Genomic DNA, 27708 nt, shown 5'->3' on the forward strand with positions numbered 1-27708 from the left:
CACTTAGTTCTCCCAAAAATGGAGGAAGAGAACCACAAAACTTATTGTCTGTCCTTGTGCATGTGGAAGTGGGCTTATTTTCCGTCTCATAGAAATGGATGCCTGCCTTTGGGATGTATCTGTAGCAGGGGGATCAGAATGCTGTTCGTTCTCCTCCTCAACTTCTTCTGGACTCGGGAATAACGACATTGTGGGGGATCACAGGTGTTGCTTCCCAGTCTTCATCTGCGTCATTATCATCAGCAATTGTACAGTCAGAGTCGTCCAGAATTTTTTCAGTTATCTCCCGTATTGGAAAAAGATAGTAGTAGTAGTAATAATAATAATAATAATAATAATAATAATAATAATAATAATTTTTGCTAGGGGCTTTACGTCGCACCGACACAGATAGGTCTTATGGCGACGATGGGATAGGAAAGGCCTAGGAGTTGGAAGGAAGCGGCCGTGGCCTTAATTAAGGTACAGCCCCAGCATTTGCCTGGTGTGAAAATGGGAAGCCACGGAAAACCATCTTCAGGGCTGCCGATAGTGGGATTCGAACCTACTATCTCCCGGATGCAAGCTCACAGCCGCGCGCCTCTACGCGCTATAATAATAATAATAATAATAATAATAATAATAATAATAATGTAATAAACATATGATGGTTGAAAGTAACTAAACGATGATTTTACAAATCAGTGAGCAAATATACTCATATTTCTAATGTTAGGCTATTATTATAGGTATAGGTGTATGTATGTTTAGTCCTCAACCCGAAGGCTGGTTGGATCCTCAACAGCTCCGCCATCAGCTGTCATTGATGGCCTAGGCATCACTGAAGAGGCGTACTAGGGAAATGAGGAGTGAGGTAGTTTCCCGTTGCTTTCCTCACCGAGCCAGAAGTTGCTATTATATATCAGTCTGCCAAGCCCACTGAAATGCATACACCAACCGACCCTATGAGAATATTTTCACACCATTCATAGCAGGGACTGGCTGCAGAAGGAATGGTATTACTAGCATCACTCATACCTCAGTCACTTTCATTTTGTCAAAGCCAAGGAAAAAGCTGAGACAGATCAATGAAAGTAACAAGATTGCTCTAGCCCATACCAGAAGACATAGTGCACTGTAAACACTAGGTCCCGCCAGCATACAGTTTTAAAAATAAATTCAAAATACACGGATATACCGTACTAACTACAGAAATCAGAATAATCCCGAGTACTGCGCATGCATGACATACACCACAGTGGATACAGCCATGCACATGGTTGTGACCATTCATGCATGATGTCCACCACAGTGGACATGAACATATAGCGCAGTACACATACAGTGAGGAAGTTTCTGGATAAAGGAAATGTCTCACAACACCCTTTATACTATGATAAAAGATATTATAATTTCTTACCCTATCTTTACTTCTTCCACAGAAGGATTTTGTTGTTATTGTGGGACCATGTACATAGCCATCCTTCCTCCCCGCCATTTTGGTCACACACTTGTAGAAGAAAGGCACCTGCTGCTCCAATAGTTGCTTTTTACGCCATAAGAACGCAGAACTGAATAGAACACGTCCACCAGAGTGGACTTTATGCAATAGGGGATACGGATAAAGTGCTAGTGAGCTCTAATATCAGCCAATAGTAGCCATCCACTGTAGTGGGCATGATGCATGAGAGGGCATAAGATGTGAGAACAGGTTGATCAAAGGGTTCATAGTACATACATAGAATGTATGATGATTATAACAAGTTCCATAATAACATTAGTGTGCCGTAAAATGTAAAACATGAATAGGAAAGTAGTTCCAAATCACTATTTTCAACAAGTTCTTGTGTTAAATACAGTATTTTAAAGTGTTACATTATTCATAACCTATAATTAGAAGCATGATTTTTTCGCATTAATTTTTGAACGATTTTGCGAGAAGGACACTAGTGTTGGCTACTGAATGTATGATTCGAAGCAGTGTATCGATTCATTCAAGTGTCCGAGTGAATCGATTCACAGGAACGGCGAGCTCACGGCACACGATTCAGCTTACTCCCAGCGGACAGTGCTGAGTGGCGCACTCACTGGACGTTGACGGGGAGCCGAGCTTCCGCTGCAGCGAGACAGTGAATCATGGCACATCGAAAGAATCGTGAACGAGCGCGGCTCAGTGAGACACATGATACACACGGCTCCTTATCGGCTCACTGGACTCGCAGAGAGCCGAGCTTCCGCTGCAGCGAGACATGATACACACGGCTCCTTATCGGCTCACTGCAGCGAGACATACAGTGAGCCATGCTACACTGAAAGAATCGTATGCTATAATGAACTCTCGAGCTCAGCTCATTTGAAAATAATACCCATTTGCATTCACTGTCCTCTTCTTAAAGGGAGGTTTAAATAATAGATGGATTTACTTGCAATGTTAAAAAGGTAGTCACAACATAATTCTGAAGTAGCTAGTAAGTAAGTTGGCTATTAGGTTATACTATTTATTAGTTTAATGAATCTTAGTATTATAACTTAGTTGACATTTGACAATTAAACTCGACTCTAGCCTGCCCTATGACTATGAGTCATGCTCATGACCACTCAAAAGTACCTGTTTTATATTGGGAAGAACGGCTCAGTATTCTCTCAGTTCATATCTCACATCGTTGCACAAGACTTCAATCATATGTGGACAGACGCAATAACAGTATGTTGAATCAGAAAACCAGCCGGCTACTGTACATCTCGGGTAGCCTATACAAAATATGACGATTTTAAAAAATCCTCAGCTGATAGAAAAATACTTTTTTTTAAAAATGACTGAGCGAGTTGTCATGCGGTTAATATCGCGTGGCTATGCGGTTGCATTCGGGGGATGGTGGGTTCGAATCCCGCCGTCGGCAGCCGTTACGATGGTTTTTCCGTAGTTTCCCATTTTCACACCAGGAAATGCTGGGACTGTACCTTAATTCAGGTCATGGCTGCTACCTTCCTAATCCTAACCTTTCCCACGCTGCGTCGCCGGAAACCTTCGATGTATTAGAGTAACTAGCATTTTTTCTAAGAAAGGAGTTCATAGTATGAAGACCGGATGGCAGCTGCGAGCACTGAATGCTGTTGCTGCTGTCTTACCAGCACATACTACACAGATGCAGTAGGAGCGGTGACCAATGAGCCGTGAATCGGATCACTGTATCGATTCAGTAACGTGAATGGAATCAAATGAATCGATTCAGTAAAATGAATCGAACGTCCCATCACTAAAGGACACTAATTTTCGCGTTATTTCGCGAAATAGATATTGCAGTATCGCTTTAATTTCGCTTTAATGAAATTCTAAAATTAATCATTAAAGGTTTCATTACTATCACTGATCGTTGATTGTGGAGGTTTAATCGATGGGCTGTACATACTTTTTAAGCCATTTCCGGACTGCAGGGTCGTCTACCTTTGACTTTGAGTAGCATCGCTGTTGTTTTGTGAATAAATTCTATTTTTTCACTCTTAGCTTTCTTTTGCATATCTAATGGGAGTTCTATTGTTGCCTGCAGTTTCACTGTTGGAGTCCTAATTTACGTTCTGAATGTTCCTAATTTTTAAAACAATATTTTGAGACAGTATCTTTTTTCTCCCACTCGATACGAACATAACAAAATTTGCACATTAAAATATTGCTTTCCGAAACGTATAAACCTTCACTCGCAAACTGTTTAGCTCTGCTGTGCACCGTAACAGTTGTCGAGCGACCCATCTTCGCTACTGTCTGTTGTCACTTTCTTGATTTTCCCTGACCACGAAGGCGAAATACAGGGATTCCAGGATTGCACAATGTCGTGAGGAGACAGGCTGGGGTGGGATTACCAGCCACCACAAGAACAACATTCTAAACATTTCGTTTGGCAAAAAGCCTGGAGCCAACCTCTTTTCTTTGATGTCATGTCTTAAAGAGATTTTCCAGAACATTAATGATAACATATTTCTTTCCTGTTGATGAATCTTTGTTCGCTCTTCCTTTTCTTTTCATACGTAATCTTGGAACAAATGTCAAGTTCGTTATTCACTACAGATTTCGCTATAATATCGCGCTTATCGTGAAAAATTGTATTTCGCTAAAAAATGGCCTTATCGCTTTAATTCGCTTTAATTTGCGAACATATTATCCGTATTTTCTTAATCAGAAACATATGATTTGTAAAGATATTGCAAATTTGCTTCAAAATATTTTTTGTCGTGTTTATCGTTAATGCGAAAAAATCATGTCTCTACCTATAATCAATAATGGTGTATCAGGTTAGACTTTTTGTGGATGAACAAAATAATACTTATGCCTAAATTCAGCTGTTTTGAGAGTGTATTAAAGTTTCATTTCTAAATGGCATAACACTTGAAAAAGTTTATGCCAGATTTTAACAAAATGTTTTTATGTTCAAACAACAAAAAGAAATTTAAGACAATCAGCAGTTTAATAGATTTTTAAATGTAGTGATACAGAGACCAACTAATAGACATTGTATTTTGAGTATTAGAATAAGTTTTAATTTCAAACTCAGCAAATTGTCATATCATTCTTAATTAGACGTCTTAATATATAAACGATTTATATTTAATAGGGTATCTTAAATTTTGTTATTGGTAAATTTGTTAATGGCAAACCATATATGTAAGTTCTGGAACAATGTTACCAATCAACCATGTAAAAATATTAATGGCTGAAGATGTTCAGAATATGAACGTAACATGTCCTATGTTTTAACAATTAGACAATAAAATAAGGATGAGATCCTAATTTTGTATTGCTTTTTAAGTATTGAATAGGTGGAAAACAGTTTTATTATTCTCCTTTTAATAGACTTTCAGTACCGGGGGGTGGGTGTGTGGAGAGGATAGTCTCTGGCAATGTAATGGCCAACCAGGCTAAGGTAAACATTTCTATTGTCTGAAACTGATGATCAAGGGTGTCCGAAGTCTACTGCGGGATTAAAATATTAACAACCACAAAACCAATCTGGCGAGAATGTTACATTAACATCTCGAGGCATTGTAGCAGTAGCCTTCAGCTGTTCTTAAATATACGCAGTACCAGTTTGGCAAGAATGGCATGTAACTTGCCTGTTATCGAAGGGAAGCTATTCATTCACAAGAACAAGGCATATTACTTACTCTGAAAACATCGTATCCTTTTGCTCATGAAAGTAACTTCCAAGGATTAGTAAAAGTTTGATATATGATGGTTCGTTACATCATTCTCGATTGCTACAAGAAATATCTGCACGCATACCCCTAACACCTGTATAAGTATATTGGTGAACAAAGGACATTGATTTATCTCCTACTTGAATAAACTGGAACAAAGCAAAGTCATCTCTGTACAGGCCATGAAGGCCCCTGGAGGGGTGGAAGGTAAAGGCTTCCACTATCCATAATTTCGGCACTTGGTAGGGTAGAGTTGTTAACTGTATGCCCGGTCGCCTTCGCCCCCAGGAATTAATGTGGTACTCATTTTTAGTGTAGGCTAAGTGAACCTCAGATCCATGTGCACGTTCAGAAGTGGAAATCTCGTTTCTTAAACATTTTTTATACTTCCTGACAGTGAATCAAACCCACGTCCTTCTGGGTGAACCAAGCACACTTTTGCCATCTCGCCCAGGCACCCCCTAATAAGCTGTAACACATAAATCAAATGCATATTACAGTGTTGTTCCTTCTTCTTTTATGACCACATAGGATCACTTTAGTCAGTCCATCGTTCAGGTCTCTTTGAAGGAATTGTTCGGGCTTTGCGGTCCTCCCAGTACTTCTTCAGTGCCCTTTCCTCAGTTGAAAATGTGCGTGGTGTTGGTTTGTTTTGTGTAAGGGTAAAGCGGAGGTTTGTATTCTTGAGTTTTGTATTCAGTTTTATCTTATTTGTGGTGTCTTCTGTTGTAAGGCCTATTTCCTTCAGATCCTCTCGTACTTCTCTGATCCATTTACATCCTGTTGTTGTATTTTTTGAGACGAGATTGTGTTGTACTAGTTGTTTCAGAAGTCTCGAATCCTGCATCCTCATGATATGCCCAAAGAATCCCACTCTCCTCTTATGCATAGTATCTGTAATGGGTTATAGCTCTTTGTACATGACTTTGTTAGGTATTAACTGCCCCTGTCCATCTTTCTGGTATTTTTTGTTGATGCAGGTTCTTCCAATCCTCCTTTCAATTTCCTGAAGTCTGTCAGTCTTTGATTGTTTATTCAGGTAAAAGAGTGTTTCTGCTGCATAGGTAGCTTCTGGTTTTATAACTGTGTTGTAGTGTTTTATTTTTGTATTTATCGATAGACATTTCTTTTTGTAGATATCCCATGTTAATTTTTGTGCTTTAGCTAATCTATTTGTTCTTATTTGGATTAAGATTTTTTTATTTAGGTTATGTGTTATTACCTCTCCAAGATATTTAAATTGAGTTACTATTTTGATTTTATTACTGTACCGGGCGGTACACCTCCACGCCACTAATTTAAAATGTGCGCCAGTTGAAACTCCTCTGCTGGAGGAAGTCTGAACTTTATTGACGGTATTAATTTTCTACTTTCTCAGAAGATGTCACTACCTGTAAATTTTGGAGTTTTAGAACTGTGTCATTTTTGATGTGTTTTTGTTTTGCTTGAAGTAAGAAGTGTGAACTTTCTCTTCTAGAGGACACTACTGAAGAACTACAATAGTGCACCCTAGTGCGAAGAAAAAGAACTGTTCTTTGGAGAAAATTTTATTTCAAAAGTTTGTTCTTTGTTAAATTTCTTTCAGTCATTGGTTAAGTTGGCAATATTACCCCTTTCTTTCCCCTTGTTTTAAATCTAGCCAATCCCGAATTTCTGAAATTTATTTTCCACCAATAATGTGTTTCTTCTTCATCTTGTGTAGGGGTTTCTCTTTATTCTCCAATAAAGTGATTGTGGGCGGGTGTTCTCATTCCCCTAACGCCTAGAACCTTCCGCGAGGGTATATAAACTGCTGATTTTAGGGTCTCTGCGCCACTTCTGTTCCATCTTTCAGTGTGTAAAGTACATAGCAGGGGGCGGTAAGCGCCTCTTTCTTCGGCGGCGGTCAACAACCAGGTAATGGCCGATTAATTACTTCTTTTCTTGCTTGCTCAGCAGTTTAACTCTCGGGGCGGGTCCGAAGTTTTTCCATTATGTAACCTTCCTTAAAATGTAAAGAAACTTGTATCTATTCCATCTTTTAAACTGCATATCGGGATAGAGAGTGTTTAACCCTCTCGAGCTCCCAATCATATTGTTTTGAGGTGAACTTATTTTTCTCAACCTATTCTTCGTTAATATAATGTAAATTGTCCTTTTCTGAAGTCACCTCTGTAGTATGGGATTAGCCCTTGCATTAACGGCCTAGTGCCAAGTAGGTTTTAAATAAAGTGTATTAGGAGTGCGGAGAGCCTCCTTTCAAGTTGGTATTTTAGAGGCCATATAATTAACCATTTCTCACTTAATAGGCCTCAGTAGATTGGGTATTTTACCCCTGGGTTTATGTCTGTTGAGGACAGCTTGAAGGTGGAGTTTGGTGTGGCCTGGGAGAGGCTTAAAGTTGAGAGCGAGTAGTTTGTTTTTTGAAAACTGAGTGTTGTATGCCTCGAGGAGGCTTTACTGTGTAATTTGGAGCAAGTGCTCCAGGGTTTGATTGGGGTCTTCTGCCCCGTTGTTGAAATTTGTATATCGTAAAGTTGGGCTAATTGCTCAAGAATTGTGTTTTCAGGGCTCGAAGCCCAAATCCTGTAAATACTGTAATTGTACTTTGTTGCCTTGCTACTCCGTACCTGCCATTCTTGTTATTTCTGAATTTTGGAAAGAAAATATAACCTTGTTAAATTTTACATGTACTTTAATTCCGTAGTTGGAGACCTATTCACACCCGCACCTTCTTTCACCTCTACCTACCACGGAAATCTCCGTAACAATTACCATTTATGGTGACTTCTTTTAGCTGTGTTGGGTTTTTGGGGCATAAATTCTGTTTTTTTCAAATGATTTTTTGAGGCCAATTTTATTGCAATGTTTTGAAGTTCTGATATCTGGGTTTTTGAATCTTTCATGTCCACTGCTAGTAATGCTAAATCGTAAGCAAAACCCAGGCAATTTGTTTTGATTTTTTGGCCAATCTTTATTTTGGGGGGACATTTCCTAAACCATTCCTTCATTACCATTTCTAGCGCACAGTTAAATAATAGTTGTGACAGCCCATCTCCCTGCCATAGTCCAGTTTTAATTTCAAATCTCTCTGATGTTTCACCCCTAAACTTCACTTTTGATTTGGTGTTGGTGAGAGTCAATTTTAGTCCAAGGTGTCTTAAAATTTTAAACAGTGTTATTATTATAATTTACATATTTACATAAAACCTACAGGCTTGTTTTAAGATAAGTAACTCACATGATCATGATCAGACTATCGCTATTAATGGTAAGTTATCTGCCATTCAAAGCAATGTGACTGTGAATTACTTGCAGTAACAGAGTATGATTTTAGACCAATTTTGTTTCATTTCTATATTTGTTTACTGCAATGATGACCCTTCAGATGGTGAAAACAACAAGGAAAAAACCCTCAAATGATTATCCTAGGAAAAAGGTGCCTACAATTGTTGTATTTCTCCTAAGATGTTTGTGCTTCTGAATCTGTACTATATTCGTTTGGTTTTCCTTGGGCTGGAGGTTTTGTTTGCTAGCCTTCATTTTCATGCTTGTGATTTAGAGATAATTTTTTTGTTGGTTGCCTGACTCGAGTAAGGAAGATGATTGCTGTTTTAAGCGGCCAAACATTGATGTTATCAGCCTGGGGTAAAGGTTTTACAAATTCACTTACTCTTACTTACTCTTACATATAATCATAGCATTATGCAACAGATGCTCAAACACAAACTTGTGCCTGTTTTCACTTAAAATTATTTTGTATTCGGGGAACCCTTCGCTAAAGTACGTACTGCAATTGGAGCATACGCAAACTATATGAAATCAGAGAATTGTAATATTCATTCACGATTGTTGGGTTTTTTTTTTCCTAATCTTGGAGAACACCAGAAATGTTTTTAATTTTGCAGGAACTGGACTTTCCTAATATTACAGGTTTTTTTATTATTTTTTTATTTATTTATTATTTTTTTTTTTTATTTACATGATACTTCAATTACTTAACAATTCCAGTACAAATGTGAAGGGACAGTCTTCTTTCTTGTAATTTCTCGATGGCTAAAGGTATGCATATCAAATTGTAAAGAAGGAATGAAGATAAGTTGTTCCCAAAACACCTTCTTTAGAATTGAGTTCAACTTCCTTTTTTTTTTTCTTTTTTTTTCTTTAAATAATCGGCATAATAAGAAAAAAGCTTTGAGCCAGCTTTCCGATATATTAACTGGCGAGGACAGGAGCGGCACATTACTAACTGTATGTATGTATGTTTAGTCCTCAAAGAAATATACTTGTAACGTGGAGCCTTTAGGAATATTCTTTTTCACTGTAGATTTCAAAATGTTTAGCTTCAGGAATGGAAGCCCGGTCTGATTCAGCGACTTGATGTCCTCCACGTGCTGCACATGTGATATAATGGGATGTAGTATCCTAAGACTTCCCAAGGCTTTAAATATGTAAGGTGTTTCAAGACACAAGAACATGATCTTAAAGAATGCATGTTGGCCACAAAAAGTAAGTTCGTCATTGAGAAATGCAGCAACTTACTGTTATGTAACACATCCTTAGTTAGTAGATATCACCTCTCTCTTCTTCCTGCTCTCCTAAAATTCCCGTCATGAAGTTAATCTTTGATCTTTTGATCAACATCCATTGCTCTGCCTACCGAGACGCGCGCGCGCGCGTGCGTGCGTGTGTTAATCTGGGACTGATTGTTATGCCTACGGAGGTGCCAACTATTACGGATTGTCCGTAATTATTACGGATTTTACCTCACAATTACGGAATTGCGGTCAAATGGGTATTATTAAGGAAAAGCCGACATTATCACGAAAAAATAATTTTGTATAGAAAAGAAAAGAAGAAAAGGATAAATGTCCAAGCCTTTCTCCTAAATCGTCCTTGTTTCAATGCTTGTGAGTTGGCAACGATACTTATTTGATTGTGACTTCCTTTTGCTACCCATATGCGTTGTAAAATGCATTGTGAATGTAGTAGCTCAGGCGCTGCTCTTCTCCACTGTAAATCCTTCAGTAATGTTGTATTTGTTCTGTTAAGTGTACGTGACATTGACAGAAAGGTTGAGAAATGAGTGAGGCCTACATTAAGCACATCTGTAGTGGAATCGCTTATGATTCAGGAGACGAAAATGTCATCAGAGTGGAAAGGATGCTTCAAGAAAAAACTACATTGAAAAGCAGCTGCTGCATAAGAAACAAGCTACTAAGAATGTTTTATCACAGAACTGACAGGTTGTATGCAAATGTTACTGTGTAATATACGTTCAAATAGATTGCTAGAGGGAAGGGCGAAAGGGGTGTCGTTATTAAGAAGGGAGGAGCATGCTTTGGACTTAACTCTAATTTTTTCTCTGAGGCGGAGGGTGATTACTGATAATTCACTTCAAAAGGTTGGCACCTCTGTATTTACTCTTCCAGAAACTGAACAAAGTTCAGTGGTATTTTTTGCAGAAAAACGTGTTTACAAGTCTTCATTGAATTTACTTCATGTTGGCCCTGGTTGCAGCTAAGCTGTGATTACAAGAGGCAGGTGCTTTTGTGTCAAGTTTACCACTTTCAGTGTGTTTCGCCGTTTGAGGATGGTGTTGAACTTGATAAATTTAGTTGTGGTAACGATTGTGTTACAGTATTTGAAATGAAAGTACATCCATCATTTGAAAAGTCATCAAACTTAAGTGCACATTCTTTCAGTATATTACTAACCGTTCTCTCTCCCTTAGACATTATACTAGTTAAATGAAGTAGCTACAACACAGCCCTTTAATGTACTATAAACAAAAACCCGTTTCAGCACAACCTAAGCAATGCTCCAAAGACCTGTGCATGAAAGGAAATTGTATTAACTATTTACAGAGTGGAAAGAAGAAAGCCCTATAATAAGTGAAATTCCATAAATCATTACTCTACTAATTGGGTTGCAGGCAGGCAAGGCTATGGCTGAATATAGAGCTGGTGTTGCTAATTTTAAACATGCTACCTATTAGCCAGTGTACCTCGTAACTAGCAGAGTTCAACTTCTTGAACATGGCCCGAGTCATGCACAGGTTTCCAACACTTCACTTATTTTAAATACGCACCACATTTTCTAGTATTTTCCTGCAGAAGGTGATGTCTGCACTCATGTTGCAAGATGCCCTAACTGGAAAAACCCCCCCACAAAATATACACTATTAAAAATTACAAATGCTCTAAATATGCAATGTCATGTGCAAAGTTTATAATTATTCAAAGCCTGGTTATTAGAATTCTTTACTCTAGGCTGAGGATATGCTCTTCAGAATTTTTCCACTGGGCTAGAATATTTGATACATGTTCTTCATGAACTGGTGCTAGATCCGTAAAAAAACATTGAGACAAAATTATTCAAATCTTCGGGCTTACAACCATTTAAATATGTAAGTATCTCAACACTCGTCCATTTTCCATTTTTTAGAACTATATGTTGCTAATAAGACTTCACCAAATAATTTTTTGAGAAATATATGACTTGGTTTGAGATATAATTAATTAATTGAATGATGGTGAAATTTTTTATTAAAAGCATTAGAAGAAAACAGTCCGTGCATCTCACCAAAATTTAAAAAAAGAAAACATTAATTTCTTAAGTAGATTTGTTAACTGTATTCATGAACACTGTCTTTATAGGTTAAATTCAAGTATTTTATTGCACAAATGCTCGATATCTTAATAGTTTTAATTTAATAAGTTAAATATCCAAAAATCTATTCGTGTTGTTAAAATTTATCAAGTTCATTTCGGAGAGCTGTTGAGAGTTGAACAGCCCTTCCTTCACGGGACTGAAAATATCACACATCACAAGACTTTTATTATGAAGGAACTTCTTAAACAATTTCTTTCTTTCGATCGTGCTTATTAGAATGACGAGTCTTTGGTTATTTCCATCACTCCTAATGTACCATGTGATGCGTCTCATAGCAGGTAGTGTGTGTGGAAGGCATTAAGACCATGGGCTGCTGGCTCTAATAGATATAGATTAATTTTGAAAAAATTATAGTGCATTATACATCTTGAAATATTATCTCTTTCAAAATTTTGAAAGAAATCTTCGGGAGCTGCTCACTGTAAATGTAATGCTAATCCCGTATTGTAAACTCACGCTGATTTTATTTTAGTATATTGCTTCTAGACGTGAAATACTTCTGTATTTTTGCTAATCAGGTCACTGGTATCGAGAGACTGGATACGGTATACTCTACTTTACAATGAAATAATTAAATTGCTTTGTTAACTTGGCTTGTCATTGTACTTATTTATTTTAATTATATTTTTATTTTCCTTTATTTAAAAAATGCAGTTTGATTGATTGATTGATTGATTGATTGACTGATTGATTAATGATGTAGTTACAGGGAGTTCTACCACTGCCAACTGACTTCTTTGCTTTTAACACTTTTCGTGAATTAAAATCATTTTTACTCATATACAAGAAATTGATGGCAACGTATTTTGATGTTTTCAGGCAACCAATAATGTGTGGCGTTGGTTTGACCTTACGACAGGAGGTTGGATACCCTACACTGCTGCCAACAATGAATTGCTTAATGAAGGTTACTGGAATGGTGAAAGTGCCGTCTCGCTACTTTGTGGTCGCAGGAGATACGTTGTACATTTTGGATGTATGATCCAAGTAAGGGTGGTGGTAGATACATATTCTGATGGAATACAAGATTTTATGAATATCTCTGTGACCTGTAATTGGAGTGGCAATGTTATCATTTTGCTTTATTTAAAAATACTATGTTGATGGAATGGCTTCTGTGTTAGCAATTCAGCATGAACCTGCTTACATAATGCTTACCTGTATTGTTTTTGAATTATAACTCATTAATTTTCTCCTTATGAACAGGCTCAGCATAGAGATCCCAGATTTTAAAATACCAAAACGGGACGCTAACTGTTTATTACTATATATTGAGGCCACTCGCCTTTTTGACTCTCCTTTTGTTCGTTCCACTAATGCATGGCAAAGTTGTTCCCTTTAAGTATCACAAACTTACAAATGTACTATTACGGACTTACCAGGGATTTTGTCCGGCTCCATGGCTAAATGGTTAGCGTGCTGGCCTTTTGTCACGGGGGTCCCTGGTTCGATTCCCAGGAGGTTCGGGAATTTTAACCTTAATTTGTTAATTTTGCTGGCGTGGAGGCTGGGTGTATGTGTCTTCTTCATCATTACTTCGTCCTCATTACGATGCGCAGGTCGCCTACGAGAGTCAAATCAAAAGACTGCACCTGGCGAGCCAAACTTGTCCTCGGATACTCCTGGCACTAAAAGCCATATACCATTTCATTTAATTTACCAAGGATATCACGATATAACAAACAGCAGTCAGTTGTGACAAAAGGCTGCTGAATGCTGAATACCACAATAGCAAAGAAACAAGAGATACATAAACAGGTACTAAAATGTATTATGCTCACAAACCACAAAGAAGAGAAAAGCATGTAGAGAATCAAGGTATTCCAGTATGGAAGCAGCCCTAGTTTGTTGGTGTTAGCAAGATTGGGGGTAGAGAATTTCGATGGACGGTAACATATTGCAAGAAAAAGCTAGATTGTGCATTGAAATTATTATTTTTTAAATTGGCTGATTAAGATGCCTTACGAACATCAAGATGTTGCCAGTGCAGTACTATGTGAACAGAAAAGCGTGGATGACCAGAGAAGTTTTATTAAAATTTTTTTCATGGACTAGACACTTTCGTGATATGCTGAAATGAGGAAGATAATTTTGTTTCAAGGTAACTATACCACCCACCCACAGGATCATTCTTTCATAAGAAATGAGGTTATTTTCCATCGCCTGAAATGTGCCAGTGTCCTTCAGCCTGTAGATGCCGGTATGATCAAGAGCTTGAAAGGATACTTATCAGAACTAGCTGGTGCAAAGCGCTGTGTGTCTGTTGGATGACCGAGCTTGATAACTGCAGTCGCTTAAGTGCGGCCAGTATCCAGTATTCGGGAGATAGTGGGTTCGAACCCCGCTGTTGGTAGCCCTGAAGATGGCTTTCCGTGCTTTCCCATTTTCACACCAGACAAATGCTGGGGCTGTACCTTAGTGATGGCCATGGTGGCTTCCTTCCCACTCCTAGCCCTTTCCCGTCCCATCGTCGCCATCAGACCTACCTGTGTCAGTGCGACGTAAAGTAACTTTCTATGTATGTTGGATGCTGGGAAAGAAGTGAAGACTAACAATATTCTATTTTGTTGTGTCTGCGTCGTTCCACGTTTCACTCGCTACAGTGCAAAACTGTTTTCATTATGTGGCTTCTGCAAAAGCAGAGGCATGAATGATGCCAGCACAGTCAGTGTAGAACCTGTTATCACTGAGGACAGGAAGACTCTCGCGTGAAGGGATGTTAATTTTGACACATACGCAGCTACAATACACTCATTGAATTATGGTATAATCATGAAGTGTCTTATATAGTGGGACGTTTTTCATTCAGCATAGCGAACATCATTAGCCGTTAATGCACAAAGACTAGGTCAGGGCCCTGAGCTTAAAAATGATAAAAATAGTATCCTCGTATCAAAAGAATAACCTTGTCATAATAAAAAAAGTAATATAACGTTAGACTTAGATTGTAACAAAATATGTGCAAGTTAAAAACGAGTACGGTATTTATCGTGGAATGCATTAATGATGGCAATCTGTGAAATGAAAAACAATCATGGGGTCGTTAAATTATGACAGATATTGTGGACATTAAAATATACATCAATGCATGAAGCGTGGGTTAATTGTTGCGAGGATGGAGTTCCTTTGAATTCATAAATAAGGGTTAAAATAGAGTTCATTGACTTGTCATGAGTCCAAGTTGAACTAGTGAAAGGCACATAACATTGAACAAAATTTGATGTATAACTTGAACTTCAGCAGAAGCGAAATTCATAAGAGGGGTGCAATCTTGCAGTCATGTAACCATTGTGGGTTTTCTTATATCGGGCAAACTGGACGAGCTTTTTGATCAGATACCTTGAACATAACAATGCTTCAAAACATAAAAAATATTCCACTATGAGCACCCATGTGAAAGAGACTGGTTACAGTTCCTTCAGATTATGTAAAAAGAAGAGTTAAAATAGAGTTCATTGAATTATCGCGAGTCCAAGTTGAACCAGTCAAAAGGCACATAACAGCGAACAAACTAAGGTTGATGTACGACATGAACTCCAATAGCTGCAAAATCCAAAGGAGAGACAATCTTGATGACACAAAGAAAGTACAAGTTAAACTAGTCAATATTCGCGCCCTAGCAATAAAACTAGAATTATGTAACGTAGAACACCAAATAATGGGCTCATTAAGGAGTAATGACGATATTGAATAAAGGTAGAGTTATAGCAATCCTTAGGTGAAAGAGAGCAGATTATGGCACAAAATGGAGTTTGAAATCTGAAATGAAAGAAAAAAGGGGAAATGAAGTTATGCCAACAACAGTAGATGAAGAGGAAAAGAAAAATTGAAAGAGCAAGCTTACTCCCTGTGATTGCCTGCTGCCATTTCATGATAGATACAGTACTTTTGTATCCATCTCTTGGCACAGGCCAGAGTAAAGTGTAGCTTCCACCGAAGTCCTAGTCTCATCCATGGCTGTGACAATATGGAAGCTGCTGGGATATGGGTGGTGCTGAGTAATGACATTCAGAGCACGACTTGTGCATCTGAGTGTTATGAAAGGTGTTGCTCATAGGGTCAGAGAAGAAGTAGACAAATTTTGGGAGGATTTCGGCCATATAATATCAAACCTTCCTGATGCACATGTTAAAATCTTGCTGGGAGATTTTATCGTAAAAAATAGGATGAGAAAGGGGATACCGCCCAGTAGTAGGAAAATGGCCAGCTCATAAATAAACAAACAGGAATGGAGAAAGGTTAATTGAACTTTGTACAGACCATGGATTTATTTTGGTAACTACCAGATTTAAGAGGCGACCACACAAATGAATGACCTGGACATACCTGCCAACCCTTCCGATTTACCCGGAAACTTTCCGGTTTTTAACTCGTCTTCCGATTTTCCGATTTATTTTTACTTCTTCCGATTTTTTACTAATATAACCTCTAGTACGGCCAATACTCTTCCCCTAGGATAAAAGATAAATTCTTATATGCTTGTGTAATTTATGAAACCTAATTTTCAAGCGTATTTGATGCTTTTATTTCCTGAGTGTTTCGTCCGTTGCCTTCGTGTATCGTGTTTGCCGCTCACCACAGCAGCTTGTGCGCTTTATACAGCTGGGGATTCGGGGCGGCAATCGTCCTGCAAGCAAGAAGCTAGCGCGCACTAACGACTCAGTTAATCGGGACGAAAGAATGAGTTTGTTATTGTGTTGTTCGCGCGCTGTTAACATCGTTTCTGTGCGTAGTTTCGCCGGAGTTGTCGGCCACGTTTTTTTTCCTTGCATTTCTATGCTTCCCCCCCCCCCCTGTGTCAAAGTTAATGTTAATGTATGGGACATATTGAATTGGTTTTTATGTGGTAGTTTCGCGTATTTAAGTGCATAATTTTAACGTGTTGAATGTTTTTAAGGGGGTTGTGTCGGTGACAGTTTCTGGTATTTTCTTTTCTCGTTATGGCCAAAAAATATGACAAACGTTATCTCCAAGTGTTCAGAGGTGCCTGTAAATTTCCGTACATTTTACCAGCTATTAAAGCAAACTACCGTATTTTCTCGCGTGCTGTAATCGACGCCCTTGCATAATTTACACATCCCAATATTTTTGGGTCCAAAGTGGAATTTGACTCGCCCACTTCTTCGAACATCCGTCACTCAGCTCCTGATGTGTTTCGAAATAAAGATAATAAAGATGCCAACTACTCAGGTAGCAGGCTTCCTATTGCGAAAGCGGGCATTCCAAATACAGGGCAACGTGCTGTATTAGCCGGCAGGAAATCCCACTGCACTAGTTTTACGAGTGTTTCGCGTACGGGACATTCTGTGATCTCAAAATTGTTTCTCAGTCCACAGTACTCAATTAATACTGCATCATACGAACTTGCGGTGATCAGCTACGCCGAAGCATACGGGAATAGAGCAGCGGGCAGCAAGTTTTCAGTGTCCAAATGAAACATGCGCTACCGCGGTAACAGAAGTGCACTTCAAGCGGCCAACAAGTCTTGCAAAGCATTTCGCGGACCAAATAGCGGCAAGTTTCCGCAAGTAGAGGATTAACTGCTTAACTATATGATTTTGTTACGCAATGTTGGATAAGCCGTTTCTCAAAAAATGCTGCATTTTAAAGAATGAGAAATAGACGCGGCATGTGGAATCATTGTCAGTATTTGAAGGTTAGCTGGGGCTGAATTAATTTTATGAAGAGAAATGGTCTTTCTCTTCGACGAAGAATAACATTATGCCAAAAAGTGACGAATGATATCAACCATTTTCATCGCTTTGTGATTGAGAAGCGTAAAGTGAAGGAATATTTGATCTGCCTTATAGGAACCGCAGGTCAGGCGCCAATCAGTTTCCATGTACCGCAAAGTCGAACAATCGATAAGGAAGGAACATACAGTGTTATCGCACGCGCTACCGGAAGCAAAAAAACAACGATGTACTGCAATGCTTGCTGTAACAGCTGATGGCAGAAAGCTTGCACCTTACATTGTTCTAAAATGAAAAACAATGCCTGAAGCCAAATTTCCGCGAGTTATCCACGTTCGTATTGAAGAAAAAGGGTGGATGGACACGTCACTCGTACAATATTGCATACGAATGGTTTGGGGTAATGTAACAGGGTCCCTCCTTCGATGCCCGGCCCTTCTCGTGTTGGACAGTTTTTTTTATGCCGGTATGTCATTCAGCTCGTTTTGTCAGCTCGTAATGGGAAGAATATTTTCCAGTGTCAGTACTTCTAACCCACGTGCCTAACTTATCTGATGTACCCTATTTGACTGTTCAGAAAAAATCTCACGCTGGAATTTTACGCCAAATGACGATAACTGCAAATGAGTTGAAGCAATTGTGTTTGTATTATATTTGATGTATCATTTAAATGTAAATGAATTGTAAATAATTTGTAAATATCCGAATTCCTTGAATCGCACCCGAAGTTTTCGCCTGTATTTTTCGTCAAAAAAGTGCGTTAATTACGTGAGAAAATACGGTATTATGCATTGTGTTGCGTGTGTCGGTGTGACAAATATTATTCATATGTAAGTGTCATAAATGAGAGTGATGAGGTACATTTTCTTGTAACCATTTTTGTTTTCTTAGTTTAAGATTTAAAATTTAATGGTCAATTCTCATTGTAACTGTAGATGTGTATGCCTTTTTACCCTGACCTTTTTTCACGTAGACCGTGGTGGAATATATGTGATGAAATCCATGAATTAAAAAATCTTCTTATTTTTGGTTTCTAAAAGTTGGCAGGTATGCCTGGAAATGTCCTAACATAAAATTGGGGGAATTTGAAATTGATCATCTTGCAATGGATAAAAATTATCTTAAGGAAATTTGATTATATCATTATATATCCAAAATAAAAATCAAGTTGACACCAAAAGAGAAAATGTAAGCCTGCCCAATCCAACAGGAAGAGAAATTAAGACCCCACTTATTTAATGAATAATGAAGTATACTGGAACAGATCTAAAACACAACAAAGTGATGACTTAGAGGTTATAATTAATAAATTGAAATCAGTAGCTGAAGAACTTGCTCCCATTAAAAGGAGGAATAAACATGTCTCCTGGAATGAGGAGTGCGATAAGGCAATTCAAACAAGGCACAAAGCATGGTTAAATGATCATCAAAGAAAAACTGACGAATCCAGAGCAGTACTAACTAATGCTATACTGAAATTCAAGTCAAGAGCTTAGGAAAAGTATCCTTCCGCATGCGAGCACGTCTCCTGTTCCCCCTTCCCGTCTCCGTCCTCCATCTCCGCCACAACCAGCTTATTATTATCGTCGTGCGCCTATCTCACAAGTACTTCATTCTCAGATAGTGAAGCATCAAAAGAAATCACTTCCTTTCATAAAGCTGTATTTTGATCACGTACCATACCAATTTATTCCTTTATTGACCATGTAAAACCTACAGATTACTGACGAATACCGAGGCAAGAAAAGCAAGGTTAATTTTTACGTATATTTCATAATGCTATTTGTGTGAGGCACATGGGGACTTCGAACATACTGTAAGTATACGATTCCACTCTCGTGCAACGACTGTCAGTGGCAGTTTCTCACAGTTCAACAAGCTGAAGAACCCACCTGTGAGTGGGATTGCAAAATACAATGTTTCCAGGAATGTTGTAAATATTGTAGTCTCGTCATACGGAAGGCAAAAACAAACTCACGATCCCCTCATGACAACATTTCTGCTGGTAGAGGGCAGTTACGAATATAAAGTAAAGTAAAAATTATTATTATTATTGTTATTATTATTATTAAATTGATTATTATTGTTGTTGTTATTATTATTATCATCATCATCATCATCATCATCATCGAATACGCCAAGGATCCTATTCACATACCGTGTTAAGGCCCTTCCTGTTTTATTTACGGCGAGTGCGTAGTTCGAACCGAGTCTACTGACGAACAGCCAAACGTGCAAACGTTTTCTATCGCACACATGTGGCATGCAGCTTACTTCAGTGACATTTTCCTTCACCTTGATTGCTTGTTTACATATTGAGACAATTTCTTAAAACTAAAATTCAGCGACTTTAGGGAAGCATGTCATCAGAAACACCCACGACATATTATAAACAGCCACAGGAGAGCTTACGATATAGCACCACAAGAAAACTTAAGAATTCCCTTAAGACAGTATATGATTTGAAATGAAAACAGTATAACTTACGAGTGACGTAGCTAATCTCCATTTCTTTTATTCTGCTGAGACTACCGCTCGACGATTCATTGTCACTATCAACGCTGATCACAAACCTATCTTCCTTTGCATCCATTAGGAAGTCCAGTTTCCACAATTTCGTCTCTTTTTCCATAATGTGACGGACGCAGTTCGCCCACTTTTCGGATGTAACTTTGGCGATTCCTTCCTGTAGTAACCTTTCGACATCATCAAGTTTAAAAGTGGTGTTGTTCAGAGCAACGTAACCCTTGACCTATCTCCATATTAGCTCTATCGGGTTCAGTTCACAGTGATACGGAGGTAAATGAAGTGCAGTATGTCCAGCCAGTTCAGCAATGCTGTCAATATGGTAACCTTCATACTTACGTTTCACAGTTTGAATTAAACCCATGAGTTCTGCTTTTATCCACCTGTCCTCGAAGTACACTCCCTTCCCGTGTAGGAACTTTTGCATGTCAATTTTCTTGGAAGACGATGTAGGGATCCTTTCACGCTTGACAGAGTGATAACTGGCATTGTCCATCACAATCACACTATTCGGCTGAAGTTTTGGCAGTAGCTCTTCAAACCGAGCTTCGAACCTGGGACCATCCATTTCCTGGTGATAATCTCTAATGGACTTTCTGGCTCTAAATACATGTCCCGCACCGTCAACGAAACCGTTCTCGTTCCCACAGTGTTCTATGATAACACGACCCCCTTTTCCACTTGGGGCTTTCAACCTGGTACTTACACCACAAATGAAAGCCTGGCATTTGCTTTTAATTGTACTGTCCTGCCATACCTTAGATGGTGTATGTCCAGTGTTACACCAAGTTTCGTCAAGGTAATAAACCGTGCGCTTCTCTTTATGATAATCCTTGAATGACCTTATGTACTTGTGACGCCACTGAATTAAATCCACTTGTTCCTGTAAAGCTGACGCTTTATTTCGCCTCTTAAAGACAAATCCTAAATCCGTCATCAACCTCTGAATTGTACTCTCACTAAAATTAGGTAACTCGGCACTCTATTTACTGCAGTTGTCACTTTCTTGACAGTCGGAATTTCATTCTTAAGAAAAAAACTGTGCACTTTTCTCCGAATGCCAGTTTAAACAAAATCAGAATATTGCGACACACGAACTCTCTTCCCTTTGGACGCCGGTCGACCTGTCGCTGGAGACTGGGATTTTCCGTGGAGTTTGAATTCCACGCGAGCGGCGTAAACACTGTACACAGAAACACCAGTTAGCTGTGTGGTCTTTTTCACCACGTCTTCCAGAGTCCACAGCGGATTCCCATCTTGTAGGCTACTGTATACGTTTAAAACAATTTGTTTAGATTTTCTACTTAATTTTTCTCCACTTTTATTTGCCTTAAAGCATTTCAGATCCTTTCTTACTTCTCTGATCCATTTACATCCTGTTGTGGTATTTTTTGAGACGAGATATTTTTGTACTAGTTGTTTCAGAAGTCTCGAATCCTGCATCCTCATATGTCCAAAGAATCTCAGTCTCCTCTTACACATAGCATCTGTAATGGGTTCTAGCTCTTTTTACACGACTCTTGTTAGGTATTGTCTGCCACTGTCCCATCTTTCTGGTATTTTTTGTTGATGCAGGTTCTTCCAATCCTCCTTTCAATTTTCTGAAGTCTTTGATTGTTTATTCAGGTGAAAAAGTGTTTCTGCTGCATAGGTAGCTTCCGGTTTTCTAACTGTGTTTTATTTTTTCATTTATTGATAAACATTTTGTCTTTTTAGGTATGTTAATTCTTGTGCTTTAGCTAATCTATTTGTTCTTATTTGGATTGAGATTTTTTCATTTAGGTTGTGTGTTATTACTTCTCCATGATATTTAAATTGAGTTACTATTTTGATTTTATTACCATTTATGGAAACTTCTTTTAGTTGTGTTGGTTTTTGGGGCATAATTTCTGTTTTTTCAAATGATATTTTAGGCCTATTTTATTTGCAATGTTTCGAAGTTCTGATATCTGGGTTTTTGCTTCCTTTATGTCCACTGCTAGTAATACTAAATAGTCGGCAAAACCCAGGCAATTCGTTTTGATTTTTCGGCCAATCTTTATTTTTGGGGGACGTTTCCTAAACCATTCCCTCACTACCATTTCTAGAGCACAATTATATATAATAGCGGTGAGAGCCCATCTCCCTGCCATAGTCCAGTTTTAATTTCAAATGACACTTCATGATTATACCATAATTCAAGGAGTGTATTGTGATGAATTGAATAGGTGGTTGTAAATACAAGAATTTTATAACTTTAATATATCATCTTCAATATGGTTCCATTATGAGATTAATTACATGTAACATATGCAGCTGTCGACAGTGAGTTAACAACTTGTGGTGCAATGAGCATAGAAGAGCTGTGTGACAATGCTGCTACTACATCCAGGACAAGCACCACACATGGGATATCAGGCGAGGTGAAGGAACCCCTGCGAACATTTTCCGAAGCATTAGCCGCCTTCAACAAAATTCACAATTTCTTCTGTCCGTATGACACAAAGGGCAGAGAAGTACAGAATGTTTTATACGTTGAAGAAAACACGTGACCATTGAGGACTTTTTCACTGCAAAGTCACTGCTGTATGCTGCAGCAGAGGAAATAGATGTATATAATAAGGCATTTTAATTGATTTTTCAAATACAATATGTTTGGCTGTGTGTATACAGTATATATGTGTGATGATGGTGAAACATTTTATTTTTGTGAGCGTGTGGCCCTTTCAGTTGTTATTTGTGATTTGGTGTTATTTTTACATTTGTGGGTTCTGATTACATGCTTATGGAACTACTATGCTTATGTACATATTTCTGGCAATATTTTTAACTACAAGTAGATTCAGTTGATTTGCACCAGTGCTCCACAAATTGGTATACAATACGAAAACAATTGACGATAAGTGTTGATTTTTAGGTTAGTAATGCCTTCATTCAATGAGACTACCGCCACATAATGATTACTGTAAAAAAATGAGTATCTGTTCCAGTTAGATGTACTTGAGTTACAGAAACTGTGGAACGTAAAAATGGGAGTGTCCAAGTAGTTGGTTAGTTGCGTGACTGCCTCATGGTGCCTTGTGTTGATTACCCAAGCAGCACAATTACTTTTATATTCTCTTTCTCTCTCAGTATTTTCAACGAGTTTTCACTGGAAAGTGACATAAGTTTCCCGGTAAAACTGAATTTAAGTTGTCAACTTTTTTTTTAGCACGTCTAATTTATGTAAAGTGAAACCTCATTAGTCCGTCCCTCATTAATACGTTTTCCCGCTTAACATGTCGTAAATTTGAAGTCCAGATTCTCATTGTATTAAATCTATGTAAAAATACCTCGCTTATCACGTTACGAATTTTTGCTATTACTGCTTAGTACGATCCCTTTTTCCTAACCCTGAAAATGTTATTTGCCATTCCTTTTGTAAGAAATGTGATTTCTCGGGTACGAGCCGTCGCCACAGTTGCGTGATGACTGGAAAAGGCCTTGGAACCTTACAGGATAAGTTGCACCTTTATTGAGGAAGCCATTAGCCTCAAGAATGTTCAGTTTTGCTTGCCGGTCCACAGCGAGATTGCTGAATAATACAGTAGGTCTATTTGTGCTTGTATTTCGCATTCCCTTCAGAAGTTAGAAATGTATTTTATGTTGAATGGTACAGGGAAGTGTAGCGAATAATTGTCTTGTCTTGTGATAATCTGGTTATGGATGCAGAGAAAGTCGTGAAATTCCTTACTAGTGAAGACAAAATTAAAATCTGTCAAAAGTGTTCTGGTGTCCTCATCTTAAAGTGCACAGAGGTCGCAAATCTTGAACTTGCACCTTCGAATTTTGACTCGATAACTCAAGTTGGTCGAAGTTTCTTCGATTCAAACTGGCAGCTAAAGTCATTCCTGCTAGTTGCATATGGTTGTGTGTAACCTCCAATTGAATGTCAAAGAGTGTGACCAGAAATTAATGTTTAAGAACCCACTGGTCCAAAATAAAAGGCCTCTACTAACATGTGTTTCAGGAAGAGTGATCTGCTAGAATACTTCGATATTTTTATTGAATCAATCAGTCACTACTGATCTGCATTTAGTTAGGGCAGTCACCCAGGTGTCAAGATTCCCTATCTGTTGCTTTCCTAGCCTTTTCTTAAATTATTGCAAAGAAATTGGAAATTTATTGAACGTCTCCCTTGGTAAGTTATTTTCCCTAACTCCCTTTCCTATAAACGAATATTTGTCCCAATTCATCCTCTTGAATTCCAACTTGATCTTCATATTGTGATCTTTCCTACTTTTAAAGACAACACTCAAACTTACTCGTCTACTGATGTCATTCCACGCCATCTCTCCACTGACAGCTCGGAACATACCACTTACATGTAATTAATCTCGTATTAGAACCGTTTTGAAGATGATATATTAAAATTATAAAATTCTTTTATTTATAACCATCTATTCAGTACATTACAATACACTCACTGAATTATAATCATGAAGTGTCTAATATTGGGGCATGTTTCATTCAACATAGCGAACATCAGCAGCCATTAATGCAACAAAAACTAGGTCAGAGCCCTGAGCTTAAAATATAGAGAATGTTATCATTGTATTAAAAAATGAACCATGTCATAATAAAAAGTGATAATCAACAATCAATACAATAAAAACATTAGACTTGAGGTTATAACAATATATGCAAGTTAAAAGCAAAATTAGTCGTGGAGTACATTAACGGTGGCAATCTGTGGAATTTTAAACAATTATGAGGTCACTGGAACATGGCAATGGATATTGTGACATAAATATACGTCAATGTGTGAGGCGTAGATTAATATTGTGAGGATGCCTTTGAATTCATAAATAAGGGTTAAAATAGAGTTCATTGACTTGTCACGAGTCGAAGTTGAACTAGTGAAAGGCACATAACATTGAACAAACTTAATTTGATGTATAACTTGAACTTCAGCAGAAGCAAAATTCATAAGAGAGGTGCAATCTTGCAGTCATGTAACCATTGTGGGTTTTCTTATATCGGGCAAACTGGACTAGCTTTTTGATCAGATACCTTGAACATAACAATGCTTCAAAACATTAAAAAATATTCCACTATGAACACCCATGTGAAGGAGACTGGTTACAGTTTCACGACAATTGAAAAAAGACCTTCAAATCATAAAATATGTTAATAAACGTAGACTGATGACAGAGCTCGAGAACATATACATATCCCTAGACCAGCATTTTAATGGAAATTAAAATTTAAATGATACTTCAGAAATTAAAAGCCCAATAGTCGAGAAAATTCCAGAACTACACTCTTTTCAATATAAACAAAAATACTGTATAATCTCGAATACCACCCGCCACCGAATAAGACCCCTACCCTTATTTTGAAGGAACAAAAGTTTTAAAAAATGTAATGTCAAAATTATTTACGATTTCATGCCGTCAAAATTCATAAACACAGCAGCTGAACTTCGGGGCGCGGAATACGACTAGTTGGCGTAAGTGTATGATTATCAGCCGCCAGCCATTCTGTATAGAGCTGTTTCGAGGCTCCTTTAAATGGACGGTTCACGCAGACGTCCAGCGGCTGTAGCATAGATGTCATCCCGCACGGAATGATTGCTAGGTTGGTTTTCCCATCCTCGATATGTTTTTTCACAGCGTGTGTTCTGTGCCACGGTAACTGTCGAGAACAAACAAGCTCTTTTGTCCCAATAATACACCAGGGCGATGTTGCCACACACACATTACCCAGTCTTCAACAAGTGAACTGTCCATCCAGCCGGAGTTCTGAGATCTGACGATAACATTAAAAAAAAAAAAAAAAAAATGCACAGCACTTAACACCCTTGAAAGGGCCTTGGCCTGCCCAGCGGCCGCTGCTGAGCCCGCAGACCTGCAGGTTACGAAGTGTCGTGTGGTCAGCATGACACATCCTCTCGGCCGTTATTCTGGGTTTTCGAGACCGGGGCCGCCATCTGGCCGATAGATAGTTCCTCAATTCTAATCACGTAGGCTGGGTGGACCTTGAACCAGCCCTCACGTCGAGAGAAAAATCCCTGACCGGCCGGGAATCGAACACGGGGTCTCCAGGCGAGTGGCAGGTACGCTACCCCCACACCACGCGGCGGAATAGTGAAAGTGCCATCTCGCTACTTTGTGGTCGCAGGAGATACGTTGTACATTTTGGATGTATGATCCAAGTAAGGGTGGTGGTAGATACATATTCTGATGGAATACAAGATTGTATGAACATCTCCGTGACCTGTAATCGAAGTGGCGATGTTATCATTTTTTTTTTTTTTTTTTTTAATAATATGTTGATGGAATGGCTTCTGTATTAGGAATTCAGCATGAGCCTGCTTACATAATGCTTACCTGTATTGTTTTTTGAATTAGAACTCATTAATTTTCACGTTATGAACAGGCTTAGCAGAGTGATCCCAGATTTTAAAAACCAAAACAGGACGCTAACTGTTTATTACTATATATTGAGGCCACTCACCTTTTTGACTCTTCTTTTTGACTCTTCTTTTTGACGATAACACCCACGGGTAGTTTTAAAGGAAGCGTCTTTCGCTTGAGGATAATGTATGGCGGCAATTTGGTTTCGTTGGCGAGAATAAAGAACATTACTGTACATCATTGTTTTTCATTACCACCTGTTCTAAAGATAACACTTTTCGCACCCTTAACATTCACAGTCCTGTCCACTGGCATTTGAAGGTAGACTGGCGTCTGATCTGCATTGCCAATTTGGGAAAGCAAATGTGCATTTTCCTTCTGCAACCAAATTATGTGACGCTGAAACGACAATAACTTCTCATCATAGGCACGAAGAAGACGCTGTGAAATTGAGGTACACCTTTGTACAATCAACCCTTTTCTTTTATAAAAATGACAAACCCATCCTCGGCTTGCCCTAAACCCCTCTGTTGAAAGTTCCTTTGCGATCTCTAATGCCTTTAGCTGACATTTCGGTTGACACACCATATCCCAATTCCCGCCTTTCTGTCACATATTTATAAAGTTTTTTAATTTTCTGGAAATTGTACACTCAGTCCACGAAAATCTCTACGATCACCACTACATCTTATTAGCACATTTTTCTTCTTTCTGCAATCGCGAATACACGACTCGTCTATATCGTATTTCCTAACGGCGGCAAGATTTCCAATAATTTCGGCTTCCCGAACTACTTTCAGTTTCTCACTCGCAGTAAAACATTTCAAACGATTCGTGGAATTCATGTTAATACTCTGAGAACGTGCATGAGACTGACGCCAAGCGCAGAAGTAGCGTATACTGAGAGTGGAGGGGGCATTGTAGCCAAGCCGCGCCGGCGGTGATGCCTGATTTACGCACATTCGGAAAGATAAATTTCCAAAAATTTTAAATAAGACCCACACCCAATTCTGGAAGCGATATTTTCGGGAAAAAACAGTGCGGGTGGTACTCGGGATTATACGGTAGTTTTATGAGCATGTTTAATTATGTAACCGCTAACAACATTCCTCCTATAAAAGCCGCTACTGTTTCACCACTCCTTCACTCTACATCCCCTCCACATACGTCAGACCTGCCCAAGGAATCGGCCACCCCTCCTTCTCATATGACTCACTCCCCACCTCTACGTATACATACGTACAACACTAGAAGCAGTAATAGAGCTACACGCCAGTCTGCTTCACGCA

The 27708-nt window shown here is 38.5% G+C and overlaps 1 protein-coding gene across 1 annotated transcript in view; it reads left to right on the forward strand.

Moving 5' to 3' along the window:
• The window catches only part of HUWE1 (HECT, UBA and WWE domain containing E3 ubiquitin protein ligase 1), a 1366532-nt gene that overhangs the window by 640263 nt on the left and 698561 nt on the right, over positions 1 to 27708 (forward strand). The window contains exons 25-26 of the mRNA XM_068226019.1: positions 12643 to 12799; positions 26030 to 26217. Coding sequence (XP_068082120.1) covers positions 12643 to 12799; positions 26030 to 26217 — 345 coding nt within the window. The remainder of the gene's footprint in view (positions 1 to 12642; positions 12800 to 26029; positions 26218 to 27708) is intronic.

Source organism: Anabrus simplex, chromosome 2 (assembly GCF_040414725.1).
Source record: "Anabrus simplex isolate iqAnaSimp1 chromosome 2, ASM4041472v1, whole genome shotgun sequence".
NCBI lineage: Eukaryota > Metazoa > Arthropoda > Insecta > Orthoptera > Tettigoniidae > Anabrus > Anabrus simplex.